Source organism: Cavia porcellus, unplaced genomic scaffold, assembly GCF_034190915.1.
Source record: "Cavia porcellus strain 051 isolate PalLab524CR breed Dunkin Hartley unplaced genomic scaffold, mCavPor4.1 scaffold_5, whole genome shotgun sequence".
Classification (NCBI taxonomy): domain Eukaryota; kingdom Metazoa; phylum Chordata; class Mammalia; order Rodentia; family Caviidae; genus Cavia; species Cavia porcellus.
Window position 1 is genome coordinate 25,629,643 of NW_026947488.1, and position 12,305 is coordinate 25,641,947.

At 35.0% G+C, this 12,305-nt stretch overlaps 1 protein-coding gene across 9 annotated transcripts in view; it reads left to right on the top strand.

Moving 5' to 3' along the window:
• Rbm39 (RNA binding motif protein 39) overlaps positions 1-12,305 on the top strand; it is a 33,016-nt gene that overhangs the window by 3,531 nt on the left and 17,180 nt on the right. For 4 of the 9 annotated variants that reach the window (XR_010047402.1, XM_063248443.1, XM_063248439.1 and 1 more), the window contains 5 exons: positions 4,293-4,487; positions 7,474-7,539; positions 7,637-7,690; positions 9,452-9,569; positions 10,604-10,756. Coding sequence is in view for 8 of the 9 variants with exons in the window: in XM_063248439.1 (XP_063104509.1) it covers positions 4,293-4,487; positions 7,474-7,539; positions 7,637-7,690; positions 9,452-9,569; positions 10,604-10,756 (586 nt within the window). In the remaining variant the exon portion in view is untranslated. Of the gene's footprint in view, positions 1-2,607; positions 2,680-4,292; positions 4,488-7,473; positions 7,540-7,636; positions 7,691-9,451; positions 9,570-10,603; positions 10,757-12,305 lie in introns of all 9 variants that reach the window. The other 5 variants (XM_063248441.1, XM_063248442.1, XM_063248446.1 and 2 more) reach the window with 2 other exon arrangements.

The window sequence follows — 12,305 nt, forward strand, 5'->3', positions numbered from 1 at the left end:
AGATGAATGACTCAGGAACTTTGTGCTACATACTGGTATAGGATACAGTGCACAGAAAACTATGTAGCAGTTCATAAGACTGGAACCTGCTAAGCGTGGTGGTGTACACCTGTAATTCTAGCACTCAGGAAACAGGCAGGAAGATCAGAGTGAATTGAAGGCTAGCCTAGGATACATAAGTGAGTTCACAGCCAACCTGTACTATACAGTGAGACACTGTCTCAATATTAAAAAAAAAAAATTCCAGGAACCTATTTAAGTTCTTTTCAGCTTGGTCATATTATAAGTATTAAGCTGTTTTATTAACCTATGTTGATATTATTAAAATACTGGATCATATTTATGACCTCATATAATCACAAGTGATAAAATGGCACTTTTTTGGCTTTTCCAAAGACCTCATAGTGCTTCACAATAACTACCTCAATCCTCAACAGATTCAGTAGGTAGTTTGATAAAATTTTGTGGATAAGTAAAATGGTTATATTTGTAGTATATAGGGTTTGTTGAAGCTTTGTATTTTTATAAGACCCTTAAAATGTATTAAAGCACAATAAATGATATAACTTGTGGAAAAATTTTTTTCTGGTACAAGCTTAAATGCGTGTCATTTCTATTTCCTTGCTAATGAAACGTAGATATGAGTATTATGTTTAGTATTGGTAGTTGTGGTTAGAGAAGTAATCAAATTACTGCAGGCTTATGTCTGGTTTTAGTCTTGTTGACATAATGTTTTGTAATGTTTCTATTTTTTAGTCATCTAATCAGATAACCCAGGAAGAGATATCTATATAATAAATTGTCAAAAAGTAGGCAGTGCATATGTCTGGCCTAATGACTAAGTCGTTTCACAGTATTGAAAGGTTTGGGGTACAAACCTTTACTGTTCTCCAGTGTCATCACCCCTTGCTACTATCATCTCCTGTTTATATTTGCTTTTATCTTTCTTGTAAACTCATTAAGGCCATCAAGCTTTTATAAGGTAATTGAACATCAGGCTCTCTAGAAATGATGTTTAGAGGCTTTTTTAATATAAAGGAGTCCCATAGGAATAAATAAAATAATAGAAAACTTAATTGGCTCTATAATTGTATAAGGAAAGAGCCTTTCTAAGCACTCTGATCTAGTAATCTTAAAATGTACAAGACTCATTGCACATTGTCAGACTCATTCTAGCTGATTAAATGGTTCCCTTGTTCAGTCAGGAGTTTTTCTAAAGGAGCTTATTCAAATTAATTCAAATACTAGGTAGATGAAAATTTTGATATTGAGGGATAGAAGAAACAAGATGTTTTACCTTTGCTTTGGCATTCAGGGTAAACTATCTCAAAGGAGCTGCCATTTGTGCTTTTTTTTTAAATTCTAAAATTTCAGTGGTTTTAAAAGCTATTAATTGTTGAAATAGTTTATAAGATACTAAGAAAATGTGTATTCCAAAAAAGCACTGACTGTTTTCTTTTAAAATAATTGTGAGCCTCTACACATACATGTCATTGTATGCCTGCAGTAAAAAAATAGTATAATATAGCACGTACAAGTTATCAATTAGCCTATTTTATGAAGAGTTATAACCCAGAGGTTGTCAAGACCTTAAAGTATGCTTTAAGTACCTTACGTACTTAAGGTTGCCCTCAAGGGAACATTTGTTATTATAACCAATTTTGCAAAGTCTTAAACTACAATTTATTTGGTTAAGCTCTTTAAAGAACTACAAGGCTAATGAAATGACACAGTTGAAATATATTAGCTGCTGTGGTGTGGATTATCTATAGATTTTGGAATAAATGACTTTTCTATTTTTTTCTTATTTTCCAGAACACTTTGCATTTAAAATTTAGATCTTCTTACATGGAAGAGGTCAAATCCAGTTATAGCAAACACCTTTACAACAGAGGCCATATAACCAAAAAGTCCAAAGGCCCAGCCCAGTGGACCATTTACTTCAATGATGTTCAGTACAAAATTCCACTGCCACTAGAGACTTTGGAAAGTCCTATTTAAGTTGTAACAGGATTTGACTATTAGTATGGGTTTTGATAACATTCTTTAATGTTTTCTGAAGCTGGGATTTATTACAGAAGTATGCTCATTTCTAGTACCTTTAAATTTTTCTTTTGGCTATTTATGCAGAAGATTGTTTTCTCTGAATGTCATCCTGTGTTGTCTTTTTACCTGTTTGGGGTTGCCTTCAGATGTGGGTGAGGACTGTAACAAAAGTCCTAGGAATACTTTAAACTCTGTCTGGTCTTTGAAATCTTCTTTTGGCAGAGTAAAGTTTGGGGCCTGTGAGAGGTAAAGTATGTCGGCTACCTCTCTGGTTCAGGTCATCTTTAAAACTTTTGTCCTTTTTTATGGTAGATGGGATTGTTTTTTAACTTACTAACTTTAGCTTGAACGGATTATGTTATGTTTAGAACTTTTGGTTTTAGCCATACCACAACAGTTTCTTAGTCTTAAGAGCTAGTGTCAAGTTTTTGAGACAACAAAGACAATGTTACCTGCTGCCTATTTGGGCTTTGGTTTGACTTGAGTGTAGCCTAATTGTCTGTCATGTGCTACTTAGCATATACATTTCTGATAGTCAGGTGGATTATCTTGAAATTTTAGACAAAGTTTCTGCCTCCTTGGAAAGCTCTACATCTCCTTGTGATTGGAGTGTGGGTTTCAAGATTCCAGAAGGTGGGTGTCTTCATTTTTCTGTTTTTAATGCACTCTAAGGTAACCTGCTTACAGGTTCTCTGAGGCAAATCTTGATAGCTCCTTATGCTAACTTCATTTTGTTAAGTACTAAAACCATTATTTTCCAGAAGATGTAGAATTGTCAAAATAAAATGTTCAATCTTTATACTACAGATTGACATTTTAGTGAAATAAGTTTGTTTTGAAATGTATTTCAGTTTTCATTGAAATATCTGAAGGCACCTCTTATTTTGGGTGATTACAAAGTATACATTTTGGATTTAATTATGAATTGAGTGGGTCAAATGTGAAAAATTCAGAAATGAACAAGAAGATACTACTGACTGACTATTTTACCTTTCAGAGTTTGTGATTTTATAAAGGTCAAGTTGATCTTTTTTTGATTGCATCCTACAGGCTTGTATAAACTGGCTTAAAAATGAACTCCGTTTTCTAGTGTGTTTATTATAATATTAATGGTGTTTCAGTGGCACAAAACTAATAAAACGCTAGCCACCTGGGAGGCAGGAAGATCACAGGGTGCCAGCCTAGGCAACTTAGCAAAACTTTTCTCTATAAGGGTTGAGAGCTACACTTTGTGTCTCATATCTAGTTCTAGTACCTGGAGGCTTAACCTTGAACATACGGAGTTCAAGGCTGAGGATTCTACATAGTGAGAATCTGTCAAAAAAGGAAAAGATGACAGAGGATGTGTGGATGTAGCGCAGTGATACTTTGCCCTGCGGGCCCAAATCTGTGTGTTTAATCTCCAGTACTGCTTTTAAAAAATTACATAAAAATCTAGTGTTAGCTGAAAGGTGTAGCTCAGTGGTTTAAGTGCTTGCCTGTCAAGCACAAAGTCATGAGTTCAATCCCCAGTACCAAAAAAAAAAAAGAAAATCTCGTATCAAAGGGCTGGGGATATAGCTTAGTAGCTTGACACCTGAATGGCAGGCACAGGGTTGTGAGTTTCTAAGCCCCAGTAGCCCCCACACCCCAAAAATATTGTGTTAGAATGTGTTAATTCGTAGTGGGGCTTTTTTTTTTTTTTTGGTCAGTACTTGTAATTTTGCCAGTGGAAACCAAATGTTGATGTCTATATGATTCTTTGAAGGTATAAAATGCTCCTGTAATTGTACCAAAATTGACTTACGATAAATCCGTGTGTTTAATGAAAATTTGGACATGAACCAGTGCTGGTACTTTAATGTGAGCATATACCATTGTAACTTTCATTTTGTTATAACTTGTGGATTAGAATACTTGTTGACCTGTTACAGTTAAACTATTTAAAAGTTTAGATTTTGAATTATTCTGCCAACAAGTCCTGTTTTTTTGGTCAAAGCTGTAATTGACTCAGAAGATCCTTTCAATTCTGTGGTTTCTCTCTAATAATTCCTTGACTGATTTCAGTCATGTGTGACAATAGAAGAGTGTTGTTACCATACTAGAAATTATTTTTCCTTAGTGTACTTATGTATCATTTTATGATAGTAAAAAGAGGAAAATAAGCTTACAAAATAGTTAAAAATTTGACCATAAAAGGAAGTATGTTTTAGTATTTTTAATGGATTTTTTAATCAGTAAGATAATGGTTATTTTTATTTTCTCAGGAGGAAGAAAAGCAAGAGCAGAAGTCGAAGTCATGAACGAAAGAGAAGTAAAAGTAAGGAAAGAAAGCGTAGTAGAGATAGAGAAAGGAAAAAGAGCAAAAGCCGTGAACGGAAGCGAAGCAGAAGCAAAGAAAGGAGACGGAGCCGCTCAAGAAGTCGAGATCGAAGATTCCGAGGCCGCTACAGAAGTCCCTAGTATGTAACTATAGTTACGATTGTGACTAGAGGAATATTTTCTGGCCAATTCAGATAGCAATTTAGTTTGAAGGATTTGAATTGTGAAATATTGTAGATGTTTGATTAAAAATCAGCCAAAACCACTTTGAGGAAGAGTAAACATTAAATAAATGTATTGACATTAAAGATTAATGAATTTAAAAAAATTGGACAAATAAGATTTGTCATAAGTAAGATATACTTTGTTAACTCGGCTTAATTTTTTAATTGCATGCCAGCTCTAATTAGACTAAACCATTAGAATGCTTGAAAAAGTATAAAGGTGTGTGAAGTATTATATTTTTAAAAAGTTTTAAAATTTAGGGGAATAGGGTACATTACAAATACGTAACAAATAAATACTGGCTGTATAGCTATTTTCAGATGAAAACACGTGAAATTTGTTGTGTAGCCTTGATAAAGATCTTTGTTTTGGACTTACCACATGTAATTTGTATTTAAGATTCTTTAATACTAGTAGAATATTCTTGATTTATGGTGGCACATGCCTGTAATCCCAGCAGTCTGGAGTTTGGGGCAAGAGGATCACTGAGTTTGAGGCCAGCTTGCATAACATAGGGGGAACCTGTCTCAAACACACATACAAAAAATGCAGACAAAAGATACTCTAAAAGTGCTTTGAAAGTTTTATCACTACAGAAGTTTGGATGTAGTTAGTCAAGTTAAAAATGTTTATTATGTCCATGAATACTCAACTATAGTAGAAGTTTTGGAAAGCAAACTACTAACAATTTTAAGCAAAGATTAAAATAATGATGAGCCAGCCATGGTGGCGTACTCCTGTAATCCCAGCATTTGAGAGGCTGAGGCAGGAGAATCCCTTGCAATTTTGAGACCGCCCTGGGCTACAAAATGAGCCCGTGGCTAACCTGAACTGCATAACAAGACTCTGTCTCCTCACAAAGACAAAATCACAATGGTGTGATACTGTCTTCTCTTAATAAGCACGCTGTTGGTTGGGTGTGGTGTTACATGCTTGTAATCCCAGTACTCTGGAAAGCTGAGACAGGAGGTCCTGAAGTTTCAGCCAAGCCTGGGGAATTTAGTGAGACCTTGTCTTCAAAGACAGATTTGAAGCTGGGGATATAGCTTAGTGATAGGGCACTTGCCTAGTATGTTCAAGGCCCTCGGTTCAGTTCCCGGCACTGCAAAGACAGGCCTGAATCAGAGCTTTGTACTCCTTGCAAGGCACTTAGTCCTCCTATCTTTTGTTTTCTCTTAACAAAGTGGTAACTTACACATAAGCTCAAAATGAGTAATGGTTAGAAAATGTAAATAAAGCACTCAGTACTTGATATTCAAAAAATGTTTGGTGTTAGTCGAAATCATTTGTTGTTTAGTGATACATTGAATTCTGAGTCTGACCATCTTTAAAATAAACAGTGGTGGTGCATAGCTGTATGTAATTTTAACTGAATCAGACAGAATGCTGTGACTTTGAGCCTGGGCTACTAAATAGTTCAACGCCAGCCTGGACTACATAGCAAGTCCATCACAAAAAACTTTAAAAAACAAAAAAAATATTTTCTAGATTCCTTTTTATCTATTTATTTCATATATTTTTATATGAAAATTGGCCCATAGTTTGGTTTTGATTTTGAATACTGTATTTAAAACTTGTTTTTGTTCAATTCATCAAGATGAGTACCACACTTTTAAAGTGGGATTATGTTACTTTACCAGAATAAACTGATGGAAGGGAGAAGATACCATCAAAAATCAGATTATTATAATTTCTGTTGAGGATTGGTATTTTGTCTCTAGTCCTGGTCTGAATTTACATAAAGATGATTTTGTATTTGTGTGGATTTCAAGCGATTTTTAAGTGTAGAGGTTATAATAGGGTTGTATTATTAAGGGAAAGAAAATAGCTTACACTTTTTACTTGAACTTTTATTTGGTGAATATATATATGTATATAAAATATATTTTACTGTTAGCCTGAGTTGGAAGGGGAACCCACTTGAATATAAAGTAATTTTATTTGGAACTGACTGAATGTGGTGATAAGAGGGATAGTTTCCATGAAAACTAATTAAACTATGGGTCACAGACTCATTTCATTTTGCTACCCTTCTGGAATAGAAAAGGAGGATGAGCACTAAGGGATAGGTATATTTACTGGTGTCTTTAAGTTTGGTCTTTAAAAAGGACAAAAACTATTGGTGTTACAAAAGTTGCCTTTATGGTGTTTGAAAACGTAGTTTTAACTAAGAAAAATCCTCAGTTTTTATTCTGAGGAGTTAGTCCCATTACAAAAAAAAATCAAATTGTGGTGCACTATGTGTCCTGTCATGCTAAGAATTACAGTGACCATGGCATGACTGTATAAAATTACTCCTTTTGCTGGTTGTGGGGGACACATACTGTAATCCCAGCACTTGGGAGGATTGCTGTGAGTTCAAAGCCAGCCTGAACTACATAGTGAGAACTTGTCTGAAAAAAGCCATTTCTCTTTTTTAAAAGCACCTCAAACAGACTTATGTGTATTGTAAGTGTACATTTTATATATGCATATATTGATAGAAGGCTGTGCAGCACACCAAAAGTGCTTTAACAAGTTATGGTTGGTGTGAGGGAATTTGACTTATTTTTACATTTTATGTGTATGCTTTTTAAAGTTTCTGGAATATATGTACAAATTAGTAATTTTTAAAAATTACGGGGTTTTGAAAATGGGTATTAGTATTTTCAAAAAATTTAAAAATTTTGAGGCTGTATCCTTTGGTCTTGGCACCTCTCAGTGGTCCAGGATGGATATAAATAGAGCATTCCTGGAATAGAGTTGAGACTTTTTATTTTTTTAAGTCTTTTTGTTTCCTCTTCATAAATGAGGTGGAAAACAAGCAGCCTAAACAGTGTTAAACTTGCTGGAGAGCGCATGAACGCGATCTTAGCAAGACCCTAAACCTGTAACTAGTGTAATTTTGTGTTTCCTTTTTAGCTCCGGACCAAAATTTAACAGTGCCATCCGAGGAAAGATTGGGTTGCCTCATAGCATCAAATTAAGGTTTTTAAAACATACTTCTGAATTGTTTAAATTGTTTTTCAAGGATCTAATGTGATATATTTGTTTGGATAACTTCTGAAACTTTTTAACTTTGCAGCAGACGACGTTCTCGAAGCAAAAGCCCATTCAGAAAAGACAAGAGCCCTGTGAGGTAGCTGTTGGTCCTACTTTTTTTCTTTTAAGCTTGTAGATGTTGTTGTACACAAAGGAGAAAGAAAAAAAGGCTAATTTTAATTAAGGAAAGTAATTTGGAGTTGAGCATGGTGAATGCCTTTCATGCCAGTCTGGATTATATGAGTTCAAGATCAGCCTGGACTACATAGTGAGACTCTGTCTCAAAAAAACAAAAAAAATCACTATCAATTTATGAATTTTCAGTGGCTTTAATGTGTAGTTAAAAATGCAAAATAATGGTTCAATATGTAGATGCTGAGATATTAATGCTGTATTAAATGACATTTTTAAAATTTGCCCTTTGATAAGTTTAGAGAGACTCATTTACCTCTGAATTAACAAATGAAATTTTTTTAAAAAATGGGGTCTGGGGATTTTTAGCTCAGCGGCATAAGCGCCTGCCTTGCAAGCAGGCAGTTGTGAGTTCGATCCCCGGTACTGATAAAAGGGGAAAAGGCCAAAAAAAAAAAAAAAAAAGAATAATCCGGTAGGGCAGTGGTTTTTAACAATCAAATTTTATATCTTTTGTTTCTGTAGAAAAGTATTTCATTTCAGAAGTGGTAGTTACTCTTGAGTTGGGTGTGGTGGTGCACACCTGTTATCCCAGTACTCTGGGAGATTGCAAGCAGAAGGGATTGCAAGTTCAAGGTTAGTTTGGGCACCTAGTGATTTTTCTGAGCTCTGACTCAAAACAATAGAAAAGGACTGGAAATGTAGCACCAGGAGCTGGCCTTGGATCCAATCCCCAAAACCACACCAAAAAAAGTTAAAAAAAAAGGGGGGGGGGCTTGTTATCAAACTTAGTTCAGTTATAAAGTGCTTGGGTAAGCATATATTAACCACCTTGGATTCATTCTCCAATCCTGGGGAAATAAAAGGTTACTTTTCTGTATTCGTAGCTCTTTTATACGATAAACTACATTCTGAGGATTATGTGGTTTTCATATTTTGTGATTTTTACTTTTTATGATTTTAAACTTTGACATGATTTTATGAAGTGCTTGAGAAATCCTTTACACATATTGTGCACATGTAGAATTTGTGATTAGTTATGGGATATTTTGTGTGGTTGATATTTAACGGTCAGGTTCTTAAACAGTTCTTATGTATCACAGATATATTGTCACTTTGGAGATTGTAAGTCCAATAAATTGTTTTTTTTATTACCACGCAAGATGTGTTTAGCAGGAACATTTTGTCAGTAGCTATCATTCTTTAGAGGGAATTGTGTGTCCCATTGTTCTGTGGATAATAATATATAAATAACTTAATGAAAATCGACCTGGAAAATGTGACCAACTAGTTTATTCTATTTAATGAAAATATACTATAAAGAGGTTAATTTAAGGGCTGGGGATTTAGCTTAGTGGTGTAGGTGCCTGCCTGGCAATGCAAGGTCATGAGTTTGATCCCGGGTACCCAAAAAAAAAAAAAAACCAAAAAAGTTAATTTAACACAGTAAGTTGTAAACTAGGCATGATGGCGCTTGCCTATAATTCCAGTAGAAGGCTAAGGCAAAGAAATTGTTTTTTTGAGTATTGCATGTTAAGTTATTGATATTATCTCAAAATACAATATATAAAAAGTGTTAGGCTTGCTAATATAATGAGATCTTACCTCAAAAAAAACTGCTAGGGATATAGCTCAGTAGAAAGTGCCCATGTTGTTAATCACCAGTATTGCCCCAAAAATGATACTAAGAAACAAAAGTTGATTGTGTGTTCTTTATTCCTGTCAGGGAACCTATTGATAATCTAACTCCAGAGGAAAGAGATGCAAGGACAGTTTTCTGCATGCAGCTGGCAGCAAGAATTCGACCAAGAGATTTGGAAGAGTTTTTCTCTACAGTAGGCAAGGTAAGATATTATTTTTTGAGATTGCATAGTTGGGAATTGCAGTGCTTTAAGAAATGTTACAGTGGATAAAAAGGAAAATGCATCTAAATAGCATCTAAATAGAAAAATTTCTATTAGATTTAGGAATAGTGTGAGTGTATTAGCACATGCCTATTACTGTAATACTCAGGCTAAAACAGGAGAATTGTAAATTTGAGTCCAGCATGGACTACATATGAAGGTCTTGTCTTGGTGGTAGGGGTCTTTTTGAAACAGGTTTTCACTATGCAGTTCAGGCTGACTTTATGCCCACTTTCAACTTGCAAAGATTATCGAGTGCTGGTATTACAGGCATGTACCAGCATACATAGATCAAAATTTTTTTGTAGTAGTAGAATTTGTTGTATGCTAACATTTCTGTTTTCTTTTTGGTATGGGGGAATCAAACTCTTGACATTGTACTTGCCAGGCAAGTGCTTGTGCCACTGAGCTATATCCCTGACCCCGTTTCTGTTTTCTATTTAGTTCTCTTTTCCATATCTGGAACTTAGGAATTTCTCAGTGTAGCCAACTTTTTTATCAGAAGATATAAATAGGGGCTGGAATGTATCACAATGGAGTGCATACATAGTATGTGCCAAGACCCTGGGTGCAGTGGTGTGCTTCTTATAGTTCCAGCTACTTGGGAGGCAGAGAAAAGAGAGGATTGTTGCAGGCCACTTTAGAAACTTACTGAGAATCCTGTCTCAACAAAATGACTGGGACTGAGCTCAGTGATGGTGTTCTTGGGTTCAATCCCTAGGATGGCAAAAAAATAAAAAGAGGAAGCTGAGTATGTACCTAATTCGTAGAGTCCACGCTTACTAGCATATATGAGGCTTTGGGGATTTAACTCCCAGAACTGAGAAAAAAATTTTAATATGTCGAAATGATCTACGATATAAACTTTGTTATATCAGTGATGTATATATACTGTGTCAGTTTGGAAATAGCTAATTTATATGCTTTACAATGAATTGTTGCACAAACAGCTCTCTTAACTGTTTTGTTTTTAGGTTCGAGATGTAAGGATGATTTCTGATAGAAATTCCAGACGTTCAAAAGGAATTGCTTATGTGGAGTTCGTTGATGTTAGTTCAGTGCCTCTAGCAATAGGATTAACTGGCCAACGGGTTTTAGGAGTGCCAATCATAGTTCAAGCATCACAGGTAATGTATCTCATTAAAAAATAGGTCATTACTAGCACTGAAAGCTTCCTATTTGGTATAGTGCTGTAGTGTATTGAACTTATTATTCTTGGTGCCTTTTTTGTATCTTTATTTTTGTCTTGTTTTGGGTAGTGGGAATTGAACTCACGATCTTGTGCTTGCCAGACAGGACCTTCTGCCACTGAGCTATATCTCAGCCCTGTGTGTCCTTATTATGATTACTTTGATATTCTGTGTGAATTCTGAATACCGTTGTTTGATTTCAAAATTCATTGTTCTATTTTAATCAAAGTTGTAAATACTTAAGAAAGAGACATGAGTTTGATAATAAGATTTTTTATTTTTATTTTTTTTTCATTTTCTTTTTTGTCTTTTTTTTCGTTTTTATCGGTACCAGGGATCGAACTCATGACTGCCTGCTTGCAAGGCAGGCGCTTATGCCGCTGAGCTAAATCCCCAGCCCCAAGATTTTTTATTTATTCTGATTTACTAGGCATTGAGATATCTGTGAATATATTTTCCTCAAATTTCAAATGAAGTATGACACTTTTGAAAAATGTCTTCAGCTTTCAGATTTCTGGGTAGCTTGAACTGCCGTCATTTATACCTTTTTTTCTTACCTTTTCTTTTCTTTTTTTTTTTTTTTGTCTTTTTCCTTTTTATCGGTACCGGGGATCGAACTCACGACTGCCCGCTCTCAAGGCAGGCGCTTATGCCGCTGAGCTAAATCCCCAGCCCCACCTTTTCTTGAAAATAAGAGATGGCAATTTTATTTGGAGATTCTCTTGTAGAAAATAAGCTAAATTATTTTTCCTTTGCTGGTACTACACAATTGTTGATTGTTGCTTTTGGGAAAACGAAATTCGTACGCATGAGTTTTGTTTGTTTGTTAATGGGAGTTGAACTCAGGGCCTGGTGCTTGCCAGGCAGATACTGTGCTGCTGAGCTACATTCCCAACCACGTATTTACATTCCCAACCACATATTTCATTTCTTAAATGGAATGGTGTTTTCTCATTTTGACAGTATCCTTAGGTTTCTCTCATTATCCATGTACATTGAACTGGCTACTGATTCTGTCACTAGTAAGTCAGCAAAAGTGGCAGCTACAGTGAAATATTTTGAACAGTCATATTCCTGTTTGTAAACTAGCCCCTGGAGTAAATAACTGTGTGTGTTTGTGTGTGTGTGTAACTTGGGAACAAGATAGAAATATGACTTGAAATTACACTTCCTTCTAACCAAACATTATGTAACTATTGCCAAACTTAGTTTTTAACTTGGTTTTTGTCATGTTTGAGAGGGTGGTAGGTTCTGCTTTTATATTAAGAATATTTAATACTATGTGAACTAGGTAGGAAAATAATCAGAGCTCTAGTAGTGTCAGAGAAACATAATAGTTGTGTGTGGATTGGTGTGACTAAGGAGTGAGAAGTAGTAAATTTTAGTTTATTATAACTACTCATTCTGCACCATTTCACAGAAAAGGGCCTTACGTTAGAACGTAAACTGAAAATTTTTCCTTAAGCTCTTTTTTACGGGTATAGTA